Source organism: Xenopus laevis, chromosome 5L (genome assembly GCF_017654675.1).
Source record: "Xenopus laevis strain J_2021 chromosome 5L, Xenopus_laevis_v10.1, whole genome shotgun sequence".
Classification (NCBI taxonomy): domain Eukaryota; kingdom Metazoa; phylum Chordata; class Amphibia; order Anura; family Pipidae; genus Xenopus; species Xenopus laevis.
This window is the reverse complement of record NC_054379.1, coordinates 81,642,139-81,669,013: the sequence shown is the minus strand read 5'-3', so window position 1 is coordinate 81,669,013 and position 26,875 is coordinate 81,642,139. Positions and strand designations below refer to the sequence as shown.

General features: G+C 39.2%; 1 protein-coding gene across 2 annotated transcripts in view; it reads left to right on the top strand.

Moving 5' to 3' along the window:
• Positions 1 to 26,875, top strand: part of armc2.L (armadillo repeat containing 2 L homeolog) — a 60,451-nt gene that overhangs the window by 7,968 nt on the left and 25,608 nt on the right. For both annotated transcript variants that reach the window (XM_041562995.1, XM_041562996.1), the window contains exons 3-6: positions 5,479 to 5,551; positions 7,796 to 7,964; positions 9,017 to 9,176; positions 16,367 to 16,443. In XM_041562995.1, the coding sequence (XP_041418929.1) occupies positions 5,479 to 5,551; positions 7,796 to 7,964; positions 9,017 to 9,176; positions 16,367 to 16,443 (479 nt within the window). The remainder of the gene's footprint in view (positions 1 to 5,478; positions 5,552 to 7,795; positions 7,965 to 9,016; positions 9,177 to 16,366; positions 16,444 to 26,875) is intronic.

The window sequence follows — 26,875 nt, the reverse complement described above, 5'->3', positions numbered from 1 at the left end:
ATACCTGTATTGAAAATCGTCCATCAAGCATAAACCCTAGAAATACTGGTTATAGTCTTTTTAATTTTTGAAACGTCGTCTGAGATTTTGTAGGTATCGCTTTATGCTAATCATGTTTAATGATGGCAAGAAATGCATTTAGTGGGGCTTTTTTTATAGCAATACCAAATCCATGCATCAAATGTATGTGTGCTTTTAAAGCATTCCATTGGTAGTTTGAGCCTGGCTCTGGAGAGAAACCACTTTCTTCACAGATAGCAGAACTACAAGGCCGATGTAAAACTAGGATTTTATGACTGTGTTGGCTGCCCTTTATTTTTAGTGCAAGCTAAGCTCACAAATGAAAAAACAAATCCACTCTGAACATGAGACTTACTGTTTCTGTTTTTTTTTCTTTTACATCCAAAAAAAAAGAATAAATCCCAAAAGCTTATGCCAGCACACAAAAGTAAGCATCTTGGAGATCTGTTGTTATTTTAGAAGAGCATATGGTTTCAGTTTAGTGATTTCTAGTATTACTGAGCTCCCACATGGCCTTGTTTTCCATGTGAGATAGCTGGCCATGTTTGTTTTGTTTATAAGTAGTCTGCTTGTTCAGACCTCAAAAGAAAAAAAAAACATTGAAATTAACATGGAAAAATGTATGTGCTTTGTATTGGCATTCATTTTTATGGAGGGTTTTTCATTGAATGTAATAACAGTTCTCTGTAATTTTCTTTTAAGCATAGATATTTTAAGTTTTGTTTTCATTCTGATTTGAATTGCATTTGTTTTTGTACCAGAAGGGCTCATATATTTTTATCGTGCAAAGTGCAAAAAACAGGCACAAAGCATGCACAGTTTTTTGCACGTTGCCGATTGAAATGTGACAGCCATCCTGCAACTCTTTGAGGTCACCAAACTGAGCAAGTGAAGTAAGTGATCCATATGCATAAGTGTGACATTGGCATTCCTCAGCACAACATATCAATGGACTATATGCAAGAAAAAATGAATACCATTTTAAAACTTGCTTAGAATTAGCCATTATATAACATACTAAAAGTTAACTTAGAAAAGAACTAAGCCCCCTACCAAAAAGCCCCCCTTAACTGCCTGACATTGCCCCCCTCCATGCACTGTGCATTAGTAAAAAAAACCCTTAAAAAAATCTGACCCTAGAATGCAGAGCAGTGGAACTCCACAGCACTATCTTCCACAGATTTGTATTCTTTCTGGAGTCAACGCTGATTTGCGCATACGCAGGTAAATCCGATTCCTGACTTGGCCCAATTGTGGATGCTCCGACAGGCTTCGTTTCGGTGTTGACGCCCGAAAGATTACGAAGTGGCGGAAGATGGTGCCCTTAAGCTCCCCTTCACTGCTCTTCATTTAACGGTCAGAGCTTTTTTAAGGTTTTTTTTTTTTAACTAATGCACAGTGCGGGGAGGGGGAGGCAATACAAGGCAGTAAAGGGGGGCTTTTTTGGTACAGATGGTTTAGTTCTCCTTTAAAGGTGAACTCCCCTTTAAAGACAGAAATAACTAACCATGATATATTTAAACCAATGATGTAACCACCACTGTTACAAAGCAGGAAGCTTGAATAGGGCCCTTTAGTGAAGGACTTTGTTGTTGCTCTCTAGCTGACTAATAGTTCTTGTTCATTGTGGTTATTTATTTGGCTTTGTCCCTGGTTCATTATTATGCACTGTAATCTATTCTGTGACCCCAACGCACAGTTGAAAATGATCTCTCGTATACTTGAGTTTTTTTTTGTCCATGGAAGAGCCCCTGGCATTTAACAGTGACCAGCTCAGGATTTGAATAATCTAATGACCAAAAACCAGATCTGAGTGTCATTCATCCTCAAGAATTACAGCTATAGAATAATAGCATATTGCTTTATTATAATGATGAACATTTACTAGTAGGGATGGGCGAATTTGACCCGTTTCGCCAAAAAAACGCCGCCAGTGAAATGTTGCTGACGGCCATTAAAGTCTATGGGCGGCAAAAAAAATTTGTCGTGCTGCGAAATTGTTTTGACGCGCGTCTTTTATTTTTTTTTGACGCACAATGCCATACAAGTCTATGGGCATCATTTTTGTGGCGAAACAAGGCGAAAAAATTTGCCCATCCCTATTTACTAGTACTATAAGGTCTTGCAGAGATGGTACTGTACATGCTGTGTTTTTGTAATCATTGTTTATTACAGCTGTCAATAGGGATGTCGCGGACTGTTCGCCCGCGAACTAATTCGCGCGAACATCGACTATTCGCGTTCGGCGAATGTTCGCGAACGTCGCGCGACGTTCGCCAATTTGGGTTCGCCTTAGCTGGCGCTTATTTTTGCCCTCTCACCCCAGACCAGCAGATACATGGCAGCCAATCAGGAAGCTCTCCCTCCTGGACCACCCCCACACCCCCTGGACCACTCCCCTTCCATATATAAACTGAAGCCCTGCAGCGTTTTTTCATTCTGCCTGTGTGTGCTTGGAAGAGCTAGTGTAGGGAGAGAGCTGTTAGTGATTTGAGGGACAGTTGATAGTAACTTTGCTGGCTAGTAATCTACTTGATACTGCTCTGTATTGTAGGGACAGAACTCTGCAGGGATTTGAGGGACATTTTAGGTTAGGTAGCTTTGCTGGCTAGTAATCTACCTTCTACTGCAGTGCTCTGTATGTAGCTGCTGTGGGCAGCTGTCTGTCCTGCTGCTGATCTCTCATCTGCATCTGTTCTTCAAACAACTGCCACCTAGCTGTCTAAATATCAATAATAATACCGTCTCCAGAAACACCACCCGAGTGACGTTTTTCAAGCAGCAATAATATATTCCGTATCCAACGGCTGTAGTGTATACGTTGCCCTTGCAGGCATTATTTGCCCAGTCTTTAACCAAGTGCCACCTAGCTGTGTGAGCTTTTTCACATTCCGTGTCCAGAAACATCACCTGAGTGACGTAGTGTGATTTCTGCCCTTTACAGCACAAAACGCAGCGCTGTGTCAACAATGGATTTTTCAGATACATTTTTGCCCTTGATCCCCCTCTGGCATGCCACTGTCCAGGTCGTTGCACCCTTTAAACAACTTTAAAATAATTTTTCTGGCCAGAAATGTCTTTTCTAGCTTTTAAAATTCGCCTTCCCATTGAAGTCTATGGGGTTCGCGACGTTCGCGAACTATTCGCATGTTTTGTCGCAAGTTCGCGAATATGTTCGCGAACATTTTTTCCGCCGTTCGCTACATCCCTAGCTGTCAATGCCATTATGTTCACAGCAGATATGGGTGTCTTGGACATTCTGACTAGGAGCAAAAATGGAGGGGAGTCGAGCCAAAGGATATGGTCATGCATTGTTTCTGGCTCAAGGTTGCAATATTGTATAAAAACAACGCTAATAAATTTGAGCCAATATGATGTGGGATGTCATCAGGTACAGGTTATTATAAATATAATCTAAATATCCCTGCCACTGTAATACCTATAGATAATGTAGATTGTTATGTGCATATATGTGGATTGTTCCCGCTGATGTTTATCTGGTGTTTTGCACATGGCATTTAAAAATGAGAGACTGTCTCTGTCTACTACAAGCCCTTAATCCAGGGGTGCCCAAAAGGTAGATCGGGATCTACCAGTAGACCTTTAGCTGGTGATCAGTTACGTAGGATCTCTGTTGTAAATACTTTCCAAAATTTCCCAGTAAAATTTGCTGTCTGTAGTGCTTCTTTCAGACTTCTGTTGAATCGCTCGATTTCTCCATTTGCTTGTGGGTAATACACTGAACATTTCCTATGCACAATATTCTTCTCTCTCAGAAACAATTCGAACTCAGATGAGACAAACTGTGGTCTGTTGTCTGATATTAACTCCTTTGGATTACCTTCTCTGCTAAAGACTGTAGACAGAAATGTTATTACTGTAGCTGATGTTATATGAGAAACAAATGCAATTTCAGGCCATTTACTGTAATAGTCTATCAAGGTTATAGCAAACCTACAGTCTATAGGAGCATCTCCAAAAGGACTGACAATATCAATAGCAAGTTTTCCCATGTTGAATCAGGGAATGGTACTGGTTTTACATCTGGTCTCAACTTAACTTTGTGTACAAAGTTATTTGCACAGCCCAGTGAAGTGTTGCTTTGTGGTGACATTTTAGACACTGGCTGTGTGGCAGGCACTGGTGCTGTAGTAATGAGACCGTCAACTAATTGTAGGTTTATTGGAGCAAAGAGATCCCTTCCAAGTATAGCAGTACCCTTATTCACAATGTAAAAGTCACATTTTGCAGTATTTGATTCAAATTGTACAGTCACTGGCAAGCAACCAAGCACAGGGATTGGATCCTTTAAGTAACTGACCAGTTTCAGGGCAGGTGCAACAAGTGGATCTTTTGCAAAGTATTTCAAGAAAATATTGTTTTATAGTATAGAAACAGCTGAACCTGTATCAAGCATCAGGTTAATGGGGTGTCCCTTGTCAGCAGAAGCAGTATTAACACTGACATGCATATAAACTTGTCTGGAATAAATGTACCAGCTTTATCCACACTTAATACTGTGACATTTGTAGTAGTGACTTCATGAACATCTTTAGCAGAACTACGGCACATCTTAGCAAAATGTCCTACTTTTGTGCATTTGCGGCACCATTTAGCTTTTGCAGGACATAATTTGCAGTGTGTTGTGTTGAACCACAGCGAAAGCAGTACTTTTTATTTGTATTTGCTGTACGGTTTTGCAATGTAGGTGAATCCCTTTCCTTAGCACTGTATTTTGCCTGTGACTGTGCATTATTAGGCCACAGTGTTGAATTCACAATCTGTACATTCCCTGACTGAGAGTTTTAGCCTTTGTCACTGCTGTTTCAATTTGGCTAGCAACAGTAATAGCCTTTGCAAGGGTTAAATCCTGCTCTAGGAGCAGTTTCTCTCTCTTATGCAAGGTGAGTTTGTTTTTTCCATTATTTGGTCTCTTAGAATTTCATCTGTTAGATTCCCAAAGTCACAGGTAACAACCAGCTCTCTCAAAGCTGCTACAAATTGTTCTGTGGATTCACCATTATGCTGTCCACATTGGCAGAATTTATATCTTTCAGCAACCACATTTACTCATGGCACAAAAAAGTTCTTTATAGCAGTAAGTGCAGTTACATAAGTCTCATCAGGTAATGGTAATGTATAGAATATATGCTGTCCCTCTGCTCCCAGGCAGTGAATAAGTAAAGCATGCTTTCTAGCAGCAGAAATCTCCCCTTGGTCAGCAGCAATAATGTAATTTTCAAACATACGGATCCAAGCAGTAAAAGTTAAATTGTTATAAACCCCACACTTATGAATGCTAATTTGTGATGTTCCAAAAGACATTTTATTTGTATAGCTTTGACTTGGCTTAGTCATATAAAAAGCCTAAAAGTGAAACCTATTTTTTTTTCATAGTGAAACCTATTTTTTTTTCATAGTCCCATAACTTTTCTTAATATTGTCTATGTTCCACAGTTTGCATTCCTGTAGCTTTGATTCCCCTGACTCAAGACCTGTTTCTGGGACACGTCTCAGCCCTTTACCTCATGTAAGTATACCTTTTTATTTAGTGTTGCTTGTTCTTTTATTTGTATAAAACAGTAAAAACTGTGGGTTCAAAGTTTTGACTGAAGGGTGCCCAGCCTGAAGGCAGCTTAGGGACATATTTGGGTGGAATGTTTTATTTGTGTCCTAGATGTAAGGGCCCGAAGGCTCAAACTGGAGTAGCGGACCAAAGAGGAAGCTGAAGTTCAGCACAGTTCGCGGTACAATAGGATTAGGCAAAAGAATGGTCAAAGTCCAGGCAAATAGGTCAGTTCAGGTGGCAAGGGTTCAATAACGATAAACAGGCAAAGGGTCAAGATCAGGAACAAGAATCAATATCTACTAGCACACCCAGGAACACACGAAGTAGAACCTGTAATTGGGCAATGTTTGCAGACCTTTAGGCTCCTTAAATAGGCCTCCATTGGCGCCAAAGGATAAACGTGATGACGTCACTGCGCTGGCGTAATTGCGCCGGCGTTCCGACGCTGGCGTCCATCCAAGCGCCGGCGTCCATTCTGACGCTGGCGAAAACGCACTGGCGTTACAGTGCCGCGCCTGGGAAGAACCGCGTAGAAGGACTGGGCGCCGCCATCTTGGGCAGCGTCGGCGTGGAGGGAGGAGGTAATTCTCCCTTACACTAGATGCAGGCAAAAGCACATATTGAAGGTCAGTTAGAACAAGATTTTTTGGTGAAGGCAATGTTTTCATGTTTGTAACCTTTTTTGGGGCAAAGGGTTGCCCTGACTTAAGGTTCCTCAAAGGGACGCTCGGAATGGGTGGATTTTCATTAAGGCTAGGGGAGACTAAGCCCCCCAAACCCATTTGACATGTAAAACTAAAGAACCTGCTCCGTTGCTGACTTCCACTTGCTGATTGTATGCCATGGGTAACTACACCAGTTGAATTTAGCACCTATGTTGGAAAATGAGCTATATGTAATATTTTTTTAATTAGTTCCACAATTTAAAACTGCTGTTCATCCAGTTTTCACAGCACAATTGAGTATAAACTGTACATTCAAAGAAATTTGTTTAAAAAATATTTAATTTCTTCAAAACTAAAAAAAAAATAAAGACAAAATTAAGGCAATTTGTTAAATGTTAATAAACATCCATTTTAGTAGATTTTTCTTTGTACTGATACCGTTTCCATGCTTTGGAATCTGAGAAGGCATGAGCCTGGGTAACGGTTAATGCTATTCCATCGTTTGTTAGTTTAATATTCTGTTTTTATTAGCACTTGATGTAATCCACAGCTCAAGAAATGGTCTTACAGAAAGACCTTCAAATTCTATTATGTTCAATAAAAAATTTACTGCAATCCCATATTTTTTAATTTCTTCACTGAGTGAGAAACATCTTGCAAAAATGCCCAATACTTGTATCATAGAATTCATGTGTATATAGTATTGGCTATGTTATTTCATTTTCATTTTTATTTAACAGACAAATTCTACCTTCTTTTAGTGTTTTCTTTAAGGGTCTTTTAATTAGCTTTTTTGTATCTTATCAAAGGATCAGGAAATACTGTATATTTCGAATATAAGATTTTTTTCTGATAATGGCTATATGTCTAATGGGATGCTTTTATTGGCTATAGGTGTTTTTGCAAAATGTAGATGGGAAGTGGCCTGTAGACAGGTCCCTGCTATTTTGGGGGTTATTTACTAAATCTCAAGTTTATCTGGCCTGGCTTTTTGGGGCAAAAACTCGAATTTATCGAGATTTATTATACCCGATACTGCCAAAAGCCTGAATTTGAAAATCGGCCATCTCAGACCTGTCAAGGTCATGTATAAGTCAATGGGAGAGGCACCATTTGAAGATATCACGGTTTACGCAGAGTTTAGCCTGAAAATCTAAAAATGTTGTGTTTCCTGGCAAAAATATGAAAAAATCTAGCAACTCGGGGAAAAAAGTGTGAAAAAAGGATGATTTGGGTTTTCGTATGATTGCATTGGGTTTTACCCCAAACCGATTAATTTAATGGTTTATTTTATTAATAAATATAGTTTATTGTGGGTTTATTTTAATAAATTTGGAGTTTAGTAAATAACCCCTTTTATGTTATCACTGAATCAAGCTGGCTACCAGATATGATGCCAATCCAATAATATTTTAAACATTGATATCTGGACCACGTGCATACACATAGAAGTCATGAAACATGTTCTTGTCCTGCTTTCAGAAAGCTTGTGGCGTGATGTGGATTTGGTACATTGGTAATTCCCAAGTTTTTTTTTTAGAAACCCAAATTGCAGTTGTCTTCAACATCAGATGTGGAACATGGCCCTTGTATCCCCATACCCCCAATGCATCCTATGCAGGCAGGAAAAACTGGGGCGAGTCGTCTATGGTTGCTCAGAGCAACATCACATGGAAGTCTACCTGATAACATGATTCCACCACAAGAAGGTAAGAGGTTGTTTCTCCCTGTAGCTATCATCAAGTACAGTGACGCTACCATGCCATTTTATATTTGGAAGTCAACAGTATAAACTGATTCTAAAAAATTGTAATGTTCTGATTACATTTTCTGATGTGATTTTTGCTAAAGGTCTTAGGAAATCTCTTACTCGATACTGTGCACTTTGTAAAAATGTTTTTGTTTTATAGACCCTCACCATGGCTTTCAGTTGGTATAAGCATATCTGTATTTCCAATGACATATACATATGGAATGTAGCAAGGAGATGTGTTTTTGGCCTGTAAAATTTTTTAACATATGTTAAAATCCAGAAAAAAAACTCTTACAACAGAATTATATACAGTGTTGTAGATAGGCTGCCACAAGTATTCACAACTCACCTTATCAATGTCTCTGCCCCTACACTTTGAGTCCAAAGGAACCACAGCTTCCACAGCATATAAATTAGGCTGCACAGGCCATGGTCAGTAGCAGTTTTGCACATTTATAACCATTCAGACCCACGTTGCTCTCTCCAGCATGTGGCTTTTTAACCAACACACAAGGGAGGGTAAATTCTGAAATGTTGGTTTGAACCATTCTTTTAATAATGGTGTTTCCCTATAATTCCACTTGTTTTTATGTATTAGACTTGTTGGCTATATATTTTTGGTCTAAAGATGTGTCTAATTAAAGGGATTCTGTCATGATTTTTATGATGTAGTTTTTATGATCATTCCAACTTGCACTACAGCAGTAAAGAGTGACTGAAGTTTATCATAGCACAAGTGGCATGACTGGGGGCAGCTGGGAAACTGACAATATGTCTAGCCCCATGTCAGATTTCAAAATTAAATTTAAAAAAATATGTTCGCTCTTTTGAGAAACGGATTTCAGTTCAGAATTCTGCTGGAGCAGCACTATTAACTTATGTGTTTTTTTAAAAAAAAACAAAACATTTTTCCCATGACAGTATTTTGTGTATTTTTTGTAACTTCTGTTTTGATACTGGCTAAGTAATAACTGAACATGGGTATTCATTTAATATATTCTTCCACAGGAACGAAACAGCAACATACAAGTCTTGCTTTGAAGGACAATTCTCCTGAAGACTTTCTTAGTGATACAGGGTTTAATCCTGAACCAAGCCACATTTCCAATATAGAAATAGAAACTCCAACTTCTGAGAGACCGTGCAACCCTAACCACAAACAGAAGCAGTATGTATATCTTACTGAATATTTTTTGGTTGTCTAAACTCTTCACTTAACAGGGACATAAACCTTGTAATGAAATGTCACTTCTCAATAATGTTTCTGGACTATCAACTACCAGAACTCTCCAATGCAATCCAGCAATGAGTAGCAGCATTTAAGACTGCATTCATAAAGCAGCAATGCTCCGTTAACATTTTCTCAAATATATCTGCATTGGCCAGATACATGCATGTGCATCCTTCAGTAGAATTCTACCTGCTCTGTCTATACACACCTTGCTATACTTTGTTATTGTGATTGTCATCTGAAGCCAAGAAATTAGGTGTAATTTATGATGACCCTGGACACAAGCACTCCCAAACTTGTGCATCTGAATAATAGAGATGGACACCTATGTGGCTCCTTCTACATGCTGCTCGTGAATACAGTGCTGCCAAACACTAGCAGCATTGTATCCATGAGGGAAGCACATGTCTTTATGCTCCATGGAGTGCAAGGGCATGCAGTCCCATGTGCTGACAAGAGGGCAGTGTCTCAAGTGGAAAAAAATAGAAGTTTGCACCAGTTATTTGCACTTTGTGCATTTCCCTGCTGTCTGTTAATAACTGGTATTATCTTGTAATCTCAAAATGTAAGATAACTGCCAGATGACTGATGTAGATCTGGTAGGCATGATACTTGCTGGAGAATACCCTACCATCTGCAGAAACAGAGTTTTTTGTAATCACTGTGGCTACAGGAGAAAGCTCTATGATCTGTAGAGACAGGAAGTTTTTTATTTGCTTTACCACAGGCCCTTACCATGCCCTGTCACATTCTAACCATACAATATTATTGGGTCATTCGTTAAAGGGCACCTGTTGGGTAAAAATGTTATCCCCAGCCAAAGGTGCAGGCTAATAGAAATAGAGCCCGCATTCCTGTTGGGGATAACAGTAGTTTTTTTTAAAAAGAAATTCCCTAGGCCACCAGCGCTAGGCTACCCACACCGGGAGGGAGCTACCGGTGCAAGCAGCCATGTCTGGTCACTCGCATGCGCATAACGCGCACGTGACGTCACGCGCATGCACGTAATGAGCAATTCGGTGCAGGTAGCCTAGCGCTGGCAGGGGGGGGATTTCTTTTTAAAAAACTACTGTTATTCCCAAACAGAATGTGGGCTCTATTAGCCTGCACCTCTGGTTGGGGATAACCCAAAAGGTGCCCTTTAAAGGGGAAGGAAACCTAGTCGGCGCAAACCCCCCACCCCCCTCCCGTTTGTTGCCCACCCTCCCTCCTCCCCCCTGGCCTACCCGTCCCGCTGGGCAAATGCCCCTAACTTGTTACTTACCCTTCTGCGCAGGTCCAGTCCAGGGAGTTCACAGACGACATCTTCTTCCACGCGATCTTCTTCCTGCTTTGAACGGCGCATGCGCAGTAGGATCATTTCGCCGGTACCATCTACTGCGCATGCGCGTGACTTTTGGCGCATGTGCAGTAGATCCTTACCGGCGAAATGATCCTACTGCGCATGCGCCAAAACGCCGTTCACAGCAGGAAGAAGATCGCGTGGAAGAAGATGTTGTCTGTGAACTCCCTGGACTGGACCTGCGCAGAAGGGTAAGTAACAAGTTAGGGGCATTTGCCCAGCGGGACGGGTAGGCCAGGGGGAGGAGGGAGGGTGGGCAACAAACGGGTGGGGGGTTTGCGCCGACTAGGTTTCCTTCCCCTTTAAGTGACTGATAAAAAAGCATGGAACACTGTGCATTCACACTGCCATGGTCATTGGGGGCAGGAGTGGGGGAGCTATAGATTGAGAGGGGTCTGTGATGTCACCCAGGTCTAAAAGAACATTACAGATTCAAGCAGCATTAACTGAGGTGCACATAAGTTATTTGGACCACTTAATTATAGAGCTTAACATTTTGAGCTATCTTGTCTTTTCCACAGCCTTAAAAGGGTTGTTCACTTTTAAATTAACATTTAGTATGATGTAGAGAGTGATATTCTGAGACAATTTGCAATTGGTTTTCATTTTATTATTTGTGGTTTTTGTGTTATTTCGCTTTTTATCCAGCAGCTCTCCAGTTTGCAGTTTCAGCAGTCTGGTTGCTAGGGTCCAAATGACCCTAGCAACCATGCATGGATTTGAATAAGAGGATAAACAGGAGAGGCCTGAATAGAAAAATGAGTAATAAAAAGTAGCAATAACAATACATGTAGCCTTACAGAGCATTTGTATTTTAGATGGGGCCAGTGACCCCCATTTGAAAACTGGAAAGAGTTAGAAGACCAATTGAAAAGCTGCTTGGAATTATATATCTATAACATACCAAAAGTTAATTTAAAGGTAAACCACCCCTTTAAGTATCTGCCACCAACATCTTCAGTCCTAGGCAGGTCCTAGGCAATCTTTAGAATTCTTCTGTCAATAGCCTAATTTTGTTTTCATGGTTTTATGCCCTACCCAAGTCTAGGGTTCTGATGTTCATGTGCATTCATTATAATTGACCCGGGCAACATATTACAAATGTTGAGTGTCCTAGAGGATGAGGAGAGCGGTACTGGAGGAGCTAAGAAGATAGGGCTTGCATGGGCATTTGTAACTTAGAAGACATGGGCTGCTAAATGTGAGGAATTACAAATACTAAATTTCAGTGGGCAATTAACCATGCCTGTATATAGTATAAAACAAAGCATTTAAAGTGATGATATTTTTACTTTCATCTAAAACCTTTCATTATGAGTAGAGTATGTTGCAGTATGACTATGTGGCCATGGTGTATTTCTAAAAAAAACAATTTAGCACTTAACATTTTACAAGACTGCCATCTGGTGTTCAAAAAGTGATTTTAATCCATAAATGTCTGTACAGTACTTTTATATCAATACAATAGTTTTAGGTTTAGATAGGACTACATGCAGAACTTTTCTTACTCATTAAGTCTTTTACCATCGGAGACACCGGAAACTAGTTTTGTACAAACAAGATTTGTAAATGCAGCAGTTAACGGACTTAAATTTTTGTTACTGGGTTTCTCCTAATGTAAATAATATGGAGCAGTGTTTTTTTATTAATATTTTATAGAAATCTCCAGAATATCTATTGATTGCTAGAACAGAACATAGTTTGCCAAATACTGCAAAAAAGACTGTATTCCTTAGAGTAATATATTTACTATAAAATAGTTATACATGTATTGGTGTTTTCAGAGCATTTCATACTAAAAGACGACTGATCCCAGCTTCTTGTTCTTGCATAAATTACATGGGGTTGAAATATTAGTTAATATAAGCTGTTCCTTAATGCAGGTGTGTTTTATCTGCAGCAAATCCATTATACTTGATGTAATGTAAATACTAGGGATGCATCGCAGAATGCAAGATTCAGTTCAGAATTTGGCTTAGAGTTCAGCTAAATGGCATCTGAATTCTTTAATGCCATGTGTCTATAAAGCTCTGCATATCTGCATGCAACTTTTTTGTCCCTCTTTTTATTTCCAAAATATTGGGATGTATTTCTTATAGGGTTTTTTGTGCAAATTATGTTTAGGATTTTGTTTGGTATTCAGCCATGTCTGTAGTTGCCAGGGCTTAACTAATAATACACCCCTTCCTTATTGTATTCTATTTCATTGTAACTTGGTTTGCAGTATTTAAGCCTTTCTCTGCGAACTAACTTTTAAGGAATATATTAAAACTATCTGCATACCTGTGGAGGTAGATGGTGTGGGTGTGGAACAATAACGGTGAAAAAGATTAGCAGTGAAACAAAACCTATTACACAAAGTAATAGTTTAATTATTCACAATACTGCCACAGTTCTACTTATTTATCTATTAAAGAAGAACATATTGTACAATTTTTAGCTATATACTGTCTATATAGATGTGTTTTTTATGTCATGACACCATTAAAACATTTTAGAGCATTTAAAAATGCAAAAATAATTTAGTTGGTTGAGCATGAATTCAAGATGAATAGAGCAGTAGCCGCAGACTTCTTTTGTGGCAGCGATTTTCAAAGCAAAGACTCAGGCATAAGAATCCAGGAGCTTTAGGGAGAACTGTAAAAACTGCTAAGGCAAATGCAGAGAGGATGTGCAGCCGATACTTATGGTCTGATATATGGTCTGAACTGAGACTTGTGTCCAGTGTAACATTATTTTGAACTTGCCAATTTTATTCTCCCTTCTAATGAGCTTCTTATGACAATGCAACTGGGCCCCATGGACTTTATTAGCTCATCAATTCCTTGTATTAGCATTTAGAAGTTCTGAGTACCATGTATATGTTCAAAATGATTATTACAAAATGGAAGGCATCGCCAAAATGTAATACTCAACCCTCATTTAGTGCTACATTGGAGTTACTAAGCGATGAAATCCAGTAGTAAATTGTGTGGAACCTCACAGATGCAAATTAAATGGGCTGTTGTGTACCTGTACAATATTCTGAGGGACCTATGCAGTAAATTTACTGTTGTGATTGTGCCAAAAGCTTGGGTGCCTGAATTATTCTGGAGCACGTGTTTAATTTGTACAACCCCCCTGCTTGCATGGATTGCTCACAATTTTCCTTTACAGTGGGGCTCCCATTAATAAGAGCAATGTTTAAGACCAGAGTGCTGTAAGTTTTTCTTCCCCTGCATCTAAACCAGGAATTTCTTGATTACACTGCCAACACTATTGTCACGGCCGGCACCCAATGCCAGAACAAATGCCAAGCACCCTGATCTCGGCTCGGCTTCACCAGTAGTGTGACCACCGTTGGGCTTCGGGAGGAGCCCTCAGCTTACTTGGGTGCCACCTGGACTTAACGAAGGGTGCAAGGCGAGATGTTCTGGCTGGCGAAGGGGCACGGCTGTTAGAGTCTTTTTGGGCCGAAGGTCACGGTACAAAAGGATCAGGCAGAAGAATCGTCAGACAGGCAGAGTGGAGGCAGGCGGATATCAGAATCGTCAGGCAGGCAAGGGTCAAACCGGGTTGTTAAGCAGGAAGAGTTGTCTTGGACAGGCAAGGGTCAGGATACAGAGTTCAGAATAGTCAGGATACAGGCAGGGTCAAACACGGATAATCAGACAGACGAGATTCAGATCAGATGCACAAGGCTCAGGAATCCACTAGAAACAAGTTCTATCACGGGCACTGGCTGGGAGTATGAATGGGGCTTATATATATTCAAAATTGGCGCCAAAACGAGCGTCAATACGCGCTGGCGCAATCACGCCAGCGCGCCTGTACCTTTAAGAGGCGCGCAGGCGCGCCGCGCGCGCCCTAGGAGAATTAAGATGGCGCCGAAGAGCCACGCGGCGGGCGTCCCCGCTGGTGGAGCGGCGGCCGACCCCGCCGCGTAGGTAATTTTATTACAACTTTTGAGTGACTCTATAGTTTCATTTTATGCAAGGGGATGATTGTCCTGATGGTTTAGCATAGGCCTTTACCTCCAACTGAAAGAGGTCTAATTTTTAACTGTATTCCTTGTGGCTCTTAAGATCAAAGTCAAAGTAAACTTTATTAAAATGGGGGGTTGTGGGTGCACACCTGAGGCCAATTTCAAAACGTTTAGAGCCCTGTCTAAATGATTCAAGTAAAAATGCAAGTGCATGTAATTTTGAAACAGGGTTTTTTGTTACAAAGTTATGATCATAATATTGATAAGCCACCATACCACGTCAAGGTAAAACCCCACATGGTGGTCCCTAACTTATTAACCTCTAATCATAGTAAAAAAGGAATTTTACCTCTGTTTAGTAACAACTCTTTATGTAAACATCTCCTGTGCCTTGGTTTTAAACTGTGTGCTAAATCTTCCCCCGCCAACTGCTGAGCGGCTTTTAAGAGGGAGAGACTGCCTAAACCAACGCCCATTTCAGAAAAAAAAAGTAAAATGGTGTAATTAAAAACAAAGTATAGTGATATGTGCAGTTGCACAATAGTGTGTATATGTGAAATGTGTATGGTGGTGAGAAGGGGACAGTGTGTATGTATTTGGGAATGTGTATAAATATGTGCATAGAATGAAAGTGTGTAAAGTAAACTTTATTGTCATCTCAGCAGTATATGAATATACAGTGAGACGAGACGACGTGGCTCCAGCTAGTACATATCACAAAAAGGCACTTAATAATAACAATAAATATGTAAACATGAATTGTGCAATATATAGGCAGAAATTGGATATATACATGTGTAAACCTTTAGAATTGTGCAAATAAATATTTGTAATAGGTATTTTATCCCCTTGGAAGCCCATAACCCAGAATCGTTTTTTTTTTGAAGTGCTGCAGTTTGGGGTTCTCCCATATTGGGGTACCCGGCGACTAGGTTTTGGGTCGGGGATACCCTCGCCTAAGGTATAACTCATTAAATTCTCATCACTGGTTCCATTTGGGCGGTATGCGGAAAAACGGAGTGCTTGCCCCTGTACAAGTGGTTGGCCAGTGCCTCTAGTGAAGTGGCACAAGCTGCTTCAGCCACCAGTGCTTGGTTATTTATATCGGGGGCCAGCCACCAATGTGCGTGAACTAATTGGGATGCATGGTAATATAATAAAAAATTTAGCAGCGCCAGCCCCCCCCCCTGGTTGTTGAGGACTGCAGGGCAGCTAGGCTGATGCGAGGTGCCCGGTTCGCCATAAAAAGGTATTGATGCACCGAATCCACTATTTTGGATTCGGCCGAATCCCCGAATCCATCTTGGAAGATTCAGCCGAATCCTAATTTGCATATGCAAATTAGGGGCGGAAAGGCAAAAAGTGGAAAAAATTTGGTTTACTTCCTTGTTTTGTAACAAAAAGTCACGTGAAATCCCGCCCTCCCCACAATTTGCATATTCAAATTAGGATACGGTGTATCAATATAAAAAGGCATTCGTTATCTTATCGACTTGTTTGAACCAGGTTTGAGGAATAAACACCGGGGCATTGTGCAGCTTATAAAGAAACTTTGGTAGAAAGATCATCTTGCGTTTGTACGTTTTACGTTGTGTTTTTTTATGGCTAGATTTTATTTGTTTCAAACTGAATATACTTAGCATTTGTATCTTCCCAACATAAATATTAGATGTTAGGTATTTATTAGATGTTAGACATTAATAAATATGTTATATGGTGTTCTAAGGTTTATATTGATATTCTAAAAACTTGCAAATTCTTTGGCTAATTTTGGGTTTAATTATAAACACTACTAAATGGAGATTTATCTGTTTTTTTAAGTGACTGCAATGGAAGTAAGAGCAGGCCTTCTTCTTGCCCAAGCAGAACCGACAGTCCTTTACTGGGAAGTAATTCAGGTAAAACACACAATATAATTACAGGTTTACTGATGTTTTAGGGGGTTGTTTAAGGTGGAGTTGTGTTTTCTCACAAAAATTTGAGTTTTCGAGGGTAGTTTCAATACCCTCGAGATTTATTATGCCCCAAAACTGCAAATAGCTCGAATCTGAAAATACTCCAGCTAAAACCTGTTGAGGTCATGAAAAAGTCAATGGCAGAGGTCCCTTGAACCATCTGAAGATGTTTTTAGCCTTCGTGATTTTAGGTGGTTTGCGCTCGAAAACTCTAAATTCAAGCTATTCGAGTTTTTTTTCCGCCAACAACTCAATCGATTCATGTTTCCCCCCCCTGATTGCATTCATTCAAGTTTTTCATACATAAGCAAACATTTGAGTTGTTAGTTTATTCGAGATAGAAAAAACCTCACAAACTTTACAAATTCGACCTTTGATTAATAACCCCCTTAATGTTGTACAACAAAGAGCATATAATAACTTCATAATTGATGATATGTTTAGATCAGTTTTGAAGTCCAAAATCTTCAATAGATAATTTTAGAAATAGAATCCAGTTTGACCACTAGACCTATTATCTAAAATAAGTTGCTATTGGCTATCGCTGTTTATAGTGTATCAATATTTTAATGTGCTTTTCCTTAAATATCATGTTTCTGGTCGGACACAACTAGTGCTAAATAAAAATAAAAATTGATGCTTAAATTTAATTTTCATTTCCATTTGGATAGTTAGGTGTAGTAGACTGTGTCCTTTTGTAGAACAAGGTTTTGCTTAGCTAAGAGCTTCTCTTTTCTGGTATGGTTGGGGATCAGATTTATACCAATTATCAGAAGTGGAAAAAATTATCACCTTGTGTCTCTGCATATTTTGGTGATGCTAAATGTATTGGTTTCTATGCTTTACTATAATGTGTATCTGGTTAATTACTAATCAACCTTATATTGTGACATTTATATTATATATAAACTCAGTATAGTTTGAGTTGGTCCCTAAGCTCAGTAAGTGACAGCGCACAGATCATGTGCAGCAGAAAAGAAAATGGGGAGCTACGGCATCTTCAGAGGTACAGATCTTTACTGCTAAACGCTTGTGGTTGCCTTGAGCTGGCATTTGTAGTCAAATTCTTTTTTTGGGGGAGGGGGGACTTTAGTTCTGCTTTAAATTAATACTAAAACAATCTTAATAGCTGTGTGTAAGTTGAATGTACCGCATATTTATGTAAAAGTTTTGCTTTTTGATAGAAATTTAAACAGAGTTTGTGATACTGTTGAGACATTTATCTCAACATTTGCAGATTTGAATACATAGAGCCTCCGAAACATAATCCTGGTAATGTTTTTTACAGCAATTTTGAATGTTCTAAAACACAAATTTCATGGAGATAAAGGAAGTCACAAAATGAATATTTAACTTCTGCTTTAAAACAATGTGCTGTAATGTTGAACAAAAATGGTTTACTACAAACACTTGGTACTAGGGTGGGGTGGGCCATGGGCCCCAACCCTGCTTCCAAATTCACAACAATAGAATCCTAACCTGAATTTGGGAGAAAAATGTGCTGTCCCCCTCATCTGACCTAAAGTAGAAGATGTTTTATTTTTAACTTCTATAACCAGTCTGATTGGTCAGAGCTACTCATTATTTTTTTCCAATACATTTCACAGTTTTTTTCATGCTCGCCTTTTTCCAGGATATATATATATATATATATATTGGAATATCGGCACTCCAAACCGCACTGCTCCGATCAGGTATTATGTCTGCACACAGATGTATGTTGAATGATATGGGGATTTGCGGCACGCGACAGTCGTGACGTAATAGGAAGTGACATCACAAACATGAGCAGAATCTCTCCTGAACCCTCAGAAACCGATCTGTTGACATCACAGAAATAGTCTGTTGATTTTTGCCTGCCAATTGTCAGAAATCAGGGGAATGCGTTAAAGTGACAGACGGCACAGTGTAAAATCGGGTAAAGTTGATAAAATAGGAGGAGATGACAGCTGTGTGTGTGTGTGTGTGTGTGTGTGTGTGTGTATATATATATATATATATTTGTTAAATTGTGTATACATTGGATCTCCGTGCACAGGGGCAGCTAAAAGGAAGGTGGTGCTACCCAAGAACTTATATATATATATATATATATATATATATATATATATATATATATATATATATATATATATATATATATATATATATATATATTAGTGTCATACTGCCAGTTTGCCTTGAATATCAGAAAGCATCCCTAAATAAAAAGCTTTAAAAAAAAAATAAGACTCAGGTCAACCGAGTAGTGGACATATGTATGTATGTGTATATGTATATGAGTATGTATGTATATGTATATATATGTGTATATATATGTGTATATATGTGTATATATATATATATATATATATATATATATATATATATATATATATATATATATATATATATATATATATATATATATATATATATAAGCAGGTAGATGAGCCCCACAGACTTTCCATCTGACTTTGACAATCTCAATGTAGTGGGTTGATTACTAAGTGGCAAGGGTAATGTATCCAAGTTTAATGATCCATAATGACTACCCATATAATTGCATTCAAACAAGTGATAGTAAATGTGACCTGCTGACTGTTTGCTTTAGGTTACCAGACAGACTTGTGCAAAACTTTGTATATTTTTTTTTCTTACTCCAATAATAGTTGGACCTGGTCTCATAATCCGTAACAATCAATCAGCATACAATATTGAATGCACACCTGTTTAAAAGCAAAATTCTGATTTTTTTTAAAGCTTTTATTATAGCATATATTTTACTTCTTGCTGTAGCACTCTTTTATAATGCTGCCCAGATCATGTGCAATAGTCTGCAAAAAAAAAACAAACAGGTGAATTACTGAGCTGCCATACTGAAACACCAGAGGCAGGAACATTAAACTTAGAACTTAAGAAAAAACTTAGATTTTGGAAAAACATTAAAAAAATAAATAATGGAAAGTAATTGAAAAAAGTCTTTATTTTTGGAGAACAACCTGAAAACAACTGAACTGAAAAAAGTGTTTGGAAGGTGAAAAAACCCTTCAAAATCACGTTCCTTTTCATCACATAAACCAAGGAGATTGTGATTCAGTTTGGGATTCGGACCTGTCTCAATATAGTGGATTTGGTGCATCACTACTTTCAGGTTAAAAATTGTGTTGTGTAGGTTTACCATGCAACCTTTTTACTACCCAAAGAGACTTATGTAGAAGTAAAGAGGAAAAACAGACCTTTTTGTTATCTGAAGAACCTCAATAGGGTTTAATAATTAAGTAAGATTTTTTATTTAAAATTACCTTTTACATTATTCAACAATAGCAAGCACCAGGCCCAGATCAGAAAACCTAACTGAAACCCTATCCTCTAGTTCAACAATAATGCTATGTAATAGATGTGGTCACCATCTGAAGCAACCAGACAGTGGAAAATGTAACAGAAAAACATAGCATTCATTATAATGGGTGTCTGGTTTGTGTGAAACCTCTAAATGAAGGCGTGCAGTAGATGAACAAGCTTAAATACGAGTTTCATATGCAGGAAAGTAGATCTTGCCATATGGTGGAAGGTGTGAACAAAACACCATAAATAAGTGCTTAAACAAAATAAGGTTAAAATAATAGCATTCTGACATTTCGATATTTTCAAATGAAATAACTTGATAATTCGACTAACCTGTCCGACAGACTGGACTCGCAAAACCACCAGATATACCTACTAAAAGAGCAGCAGAGGACACAGAGAACAGGAGCAGACGCTGCAACATAAGGATCAGAGGCATACCTGGAGATATAAAGGCTCCCAGATGCCCGGCAGTTAATGGAGGACCTATTCAGACAATTATTGGGCCTAGACAAGGACACACCGATCCGCATCGACAGATTCCATAGAGTCGCAGCGGCCAGAGCTGGTAAACCCCGCAATGTATTATGCTGCCTGCACCGCTACAGCCAAAAGGAGGAAATCCTCAGGAAGGCCAGAGAAGTGGACGATCTCAAAATCTAAGAAGACAGGATTGAGTTATTCCAGGACCTGGCATATTCACCATTCAGCAGCGCCGCCTCCTGAAAAGCCTAACCAAAACACTGAGACAGCGTAAGATAATCTACAGATGGGCTCATCCATTTGCACTCTCTGCACGACCGGATGGCACATGGTATCACCTCCGCGAACCAGCCGACATTGGAAGATTCAGCACAGCTTTCGGGATACCAGCACCTGACCTCACAAGCTGGGCCAACTACATTTACGGTACCGACCAACCTGCTCATGCTAGAAGATGAGATATATTATAGTCCTTGCAACTGTGGTACAGACCTTCTTAAATGTTTATTCCATAGACTTCATTAGAACGAATGAGTATAACTGAATTTGCAACAATGCTTAGACCTAGCTTTTATTACACAACACGGGCATAATTACAACAAATAGAATAGCAGATACCTAAAGAATATTTAAACAACAGAGACAATTATACTCCTAGGTACACTCATCGAGCCACCATAGGAATAAGCAGAATGAGGAACAACACATGGGACCTCCCAAGATTTCTCCTGAATTATTCACAAGAAGGGACTGACTGAGATAACCACAACTACCACAGAAGTAACCCCACAGATGTATAAATTAAGCTGCAGTTCCCTGTAACAATTGCTCAGCAAAAGATGGCACAAGACATAAAGGTGCCGGAGCTCCACTTGCTTAAGTTTATTTATCATCGCTATTTCCCCCCAAGTTCATACACTCCCTGTTTGATAGCTACACGGAAGTGATTATTGTCATGAACAAGAGCATAACAAACTAACCCTTTCCGCTATCAAGGGGATCCTACCCCTGCACTAACTAACTTCACCTATGTTATCCCCCCCAGATCTCTGCCTCTACCTACACTACTTTAACTTCCACTTCCCCTCCCCCTTTTTTTTTCTCCTCCTCTCCTCCCTCTACACCTGTTCATACATTTCTTTCCTACCTTCTTGTATAACCCACCCTCTAACAAAAACACCACAAAATAGCGGCATACGCAGAGGATCTTTTTATTTCGTAACCAACCCAGTGATCTTGATCTTGAATGACCTAGAAACATATGGCTATGTAACTTCAGAATCAATTACACCAAATCCCTGGCTCTTAACATATCTATACCACCACATACAATGCAAGGACCAAAATTGCCCGTACACATGGGCCAAAAAAAAGACACCTTACATACCTTGGAATCCAGATCACAAAGGATTATGGAGAATGGGTCGCTATAAACTCGAAAGCCTTACTTACTAAACTGAAAAAAGACTTAACATATTGGGCTAAACAACCAATGGCTAGATGTGGTAACAATGAATGTGATGCCCAGAGTTTTGTACCTGTTTCATCGCCTATCGCAACCCTTTTCAACTTCTTGCATAAAGACTTTCCACTCCACCATTACTAAATTTGTATGGAGTAACAACCCACCTAGAATTAAAGCAAGCACACTTTTCAGGAGTAAGACAGAAGGGGGGGCTTGCTTTGCCGGACTGTCTGTGATACCACAGAGTTGCAATATTGAACAGGATAATTGACTGGTCACATAACCTGGATGATAAAGCATGGATCGAAATCGAACAAAAGTCTACCTGCACACATCTCATCCACTTACCATGGATAGATAAATTACATCGCAGAATAATCCATACCTCTCACCCATCACTAAACTACACACTGGAAATTTGGGACGCACTGAAAACCCTCATGAAACTCTCAACCTCGGTGTCACTCCTAACGCCGTGACCAGCAACCCAGCCTTCCCACCCGCTCTAAAACCAATACATTCAAAGAATGGTTAGTAGATGGACATCTCCAAATAGTATATCTAATGTCGGGCAACCAATTAACCACTCTAGAACAGCTGAGACAAGCCAGACCAACCAATACCCTACGTGAGTTCCAATATTACCAGATCAAACATTACTACAACTATATAGGAAGAGACCTCACACCCTTCAAACATATCACCTCACCCCTGTACAAACTTCAAGCACAGCCGGAACAGAAGAAACACTTAAACTTTGTCAAGTCATGGGAAAGAGACCTAGACCTAAACCTCTCAGAAGAAGATATTGGAAAGGGGTACTACACGCCTCAAAAAATAAAGCAGTACATGCTGGAAATGCAAAACTGAAGCTGGCACCCTCCACATCTTTTGGGACTGTAATTCGCTTTGTCCCTTTTGGAACCAGGTTCTACGCTTCTGTTCACAGATACTGGGACGGGATGTATTAGGCACCCTGGCACACTCCTTATTTTACCTAGAAATAGACAATAGGGATACATCACTGGACTCTGCACTGGAAAGACTCCTTCTCAACACATCCAAAATACTCATACCTAGCAAGTGGAAAACGACAGTTCCCCCCACCATACTGGAATGGCTAAGAAAGATAAATGAACTGGCAAAATTTGAAGATTTCTCAGCACGAACGGAGAAACAAAAACAGAACTTCAAAGACACTTGGCTACGCTGGTTTTTATTTAAAGACACAGATACATACAAACAACACAGCTAGGTCACCAGTCATAGCAAAGAATCCCCAGTGACTACTATATTATTATATCACATTCACACTCTCCACCTAGCGGGTTAAGCAATACAAATAGAAGAGCCCTTAAATAGTCATGCAAGAATGTAACACCTTACAGTCATGAAGCGTTATGTAACAAGTGTGTAGGGTAGATATAGTGCTCTACAATATCCTGGTATAATGTCACAAAGTGATTATAAATGTCAAAATGCAATTGTGTTATGTCATGGAAAACTGATGCACTACTCTACTGCAGAAATGGCAATGTATTCTTTATGTGGCTATATCACCCCCTTCTTTTCCCACTCCTCTTTTTTTCCTTCTGTACCCCCCTGCCCTGCATATTGGAAATCGATAATAAAAATTATTGAAAGAAATAATTAACAATTTGTTTATGCCCTTAATTAGTAAGATATCACAAATATGTAGTAATACTATATATATATATATATATATATATATATATATATATATATATATATATATAGATATATATAGTAAAGAATGGACCCGCACTCCAATGTTCTTAGTGAAAAAAATGATGTGTTTTATTCACAATGCATATCACACAAAACACATAATTTTTTTCACTAAGAACATTGGAGTGCGGGTCCATTCTTTACTACAGGCTCTCCATGCGCTACTTTCCATGAGAGCAGCGATCAGGAGTGACAGGCCCGGCGGTGGGAGCAACAACAAGCGCTCTCCGCCGCAGACCCCCAGTCAGCAGGGACCTCCATTACACAGGGTGCACGGGAAACAAAGGGGCAGCAGGGCTCAGAGTCCGCAGCAGCAGCACACCGAGTGTGCAGGGAGAAGTCCAGCGCACGCCGGTTTTGTGCAAGCCCCGTAGATGATCACCACCAGGACCAGTACGGCTGCATCAAGAAGTGACTGGAGAATATAGCAATCGACCCGTTGCTACGACATATATTGAAATGCCAGCAATTACAGGGGATACAAATAGGCCGAACAAATCTTAAAGTGACGGCTTTTGCTGATGATATCCTGCTTTTTGTCAATCAACCAAAAACGGAAATACCTGCTCTTTTGCAGATCATTCATAGATTTGGCAAAATAGCAGGATTTAAAATCAATTTAGACAAATCAGAAGCTCTCCAACTGCACCATACAGAAAACACGGATTGGCTTCCACACTTCCCTTTCAAAAAAACTAAACAAAGCATTAAATACTTAGGAATCCAGATTCCATCACATCACAAAGATTTATACTCCCTAAACATTAGGAAAATAATTGATACTATACAACAAGAAACGCAGCAATGGAAACACATCAATCTTTCCTTTCTGGGCAGAATACACTTCGTTAAAATGATTTTATTTCCCAAACTTTTATACCCAATACAGATGCTGCCATACTGTATTAAACCGACCGATCTGAAACGATTAAATCAAATATTGAGAACTTTCATATGGAACAAAAAACGCCCACGCATTAGCCTTTTTAAACTACAACAACCTAAAACCCTAGGTGGACTCAACTTCCCTAACTTTAAGGCCTACAACGAAGCAGCCCTTCTTCGATATGCGGGAGACTGGATTCTAAATAGAGATTTATACACTACACTCTCTTTGGACCAATATTGTACTGATAATCACTCTCTCAACTATCTATTACATACGCCCATACAGAACATACTAACGCATACTAGAAATAATCCATTATTCTTAGACACATATAACGCATGGCACTCAGTTCGGAAAACCCAAAATCTATCACGGTATTCCTCTCCTTACTTGTCGTGGATAGATAATAAAAACTTTCCACCAGTTATGCGCAATCCCATACTGTACGACTGGAGTATTAACGGCCTCCGGAACATACACGATATACTAGACAACAACTACTCAGTACTCTCTTTAAATAAACTGGTAGAAAAATTTCCGTTTACCCACACCCACTTATATCTAAGTCTACAGATCATTCACTTTGCAAACGCAACAATAACACTCCTAACAAATCCTGACAAAAATAACTTGTTTAATCAACTCTGGAAGAACAAAAATAAGAAACTCACAACTTCACACATTTATCAAACCATCAAACCACTTCTAGTCATAGATAACGATGATAAACTTAATTTTAAGTGGATTCAGGAGATACCTAATACTACAGAATCAGACATCTTGAAACAACACACTAAAATTATGACATTACTTCCGGCGAGCAGGTTTCAGGAAATGTCATTGCAAATTCTCCACAACTCGTATCTTACCCCACTCAGAAGATTTAAGATGGGTAACCTCTCCTCGGATGTGTGTTTAAAATGCCACGCTCCTGGAGCAAATTTAATCCATACCATGTGGTCTTGTCCTCTAATGCAATCTTTTTGGGAAGAAGTCGTTTCATATGGTGCACGGATGATAGGGAAACCCCTCCAATTACATATAACATGGGCTCTGTTCAGTACTCTTGATTCATATCCACAAATCACGAAAACTGAAAAACATCTCATGGGCAGATTGGCAGCAGCTGCCAGGAAAACGATACTGCAACAATGGCTACACACTGACTCCCCACCAATGACGTTGGTGAAACAAAAGCTGCACCATATTTTCCATATGGACTGGTTGGAAACTATAACCAGAAAGGAACACAACACATCAAAATTCTTTAACACCTGGTCTACCTACATAGCACACCTCCCACAACACATCAAATGCCTCACAATCTATACCTTTAGACATACGTCTTGGTATGACATGGAACTTTTCAAGGATCATCCTTTGGTCGTGGAATCATCCCAATATCTAGCAACATTACAACAAGAGCTATCAAGCCCCGATACCGCGCCTCCCAGTAGCCATCTAACCAACAGACTACTAACCTCCTATCAGAACTAATCCCCACAGATCCTACCCCCCAATGCTATAAACCATGACTGAGCTGAATGTTTCTAATGTTATTAAAATGTTATTGAAATGCTACGTATTCGAAATCACAATTACTATACTCTCCGCTTTATGGAACCATGTATAAAAATCCGTTGTGACTGTACCTTGTCATTTACAATAAAAAACAAGTTATAAAAAAAAAAGAAGTGACTGGAGAAGAAGAAGCTGGCTGTCAATCTTGCTGGCAGAGCGCGGCAGACATAGAGTGGCCAGGAGAGATAGCCAGGGCGAAGAAATCAACTGCTGCAGGAAGGATGGTCGCCCTGTCGCCGTTTGTGAAGAGGACAGGAAGTGGAGTTTCAGTAAGTTATTTTTTAATAAAGGCTTTGCAATTTAAAATTTTAAAGTGTGTTGGTGTTTATATTTCGATGTATATTAACGAATTTTGTAAAAAAAAATTTTTGACGTTACTGGTCCTTTAATTAGTAAGATATCACAAAATATGTAGTAATACTATATATATATAAAATATCAAGGGTAGGTTATGTTATACCGATAAAGTATAAAACCATGTCCCACTGATTGAAAAGTAACATTTTTATTTTGTTTTCTGATGCATTTGTCCTCAGAGACTCAAGTACTGTAAACCAAATCTTTAGGCAGAATATAATAGTACACAAATGCATATTTGTCAAAATAAGAATAATAAAAACAAAATGTACTATGTACACAATATTCTTTTCCACTGCATTTGCATTTTTCATATGCGTGGGAGTTGCCACATTTATCAGTTGTATTAAGCCTGAAAATTCTCAGACCGCAAAAGCCATAGCACCATCTATTTATGACTATTGGGGGTTATTTTCTAAACCTCATTTATCTGGTTGGGCTTTTTGGGGGGGAAAAAATGTTTAATTTTTCAGGATTTATTATACCCCAATGCTGCAAAAAAAAAAAAATTAGGGATGCACCCA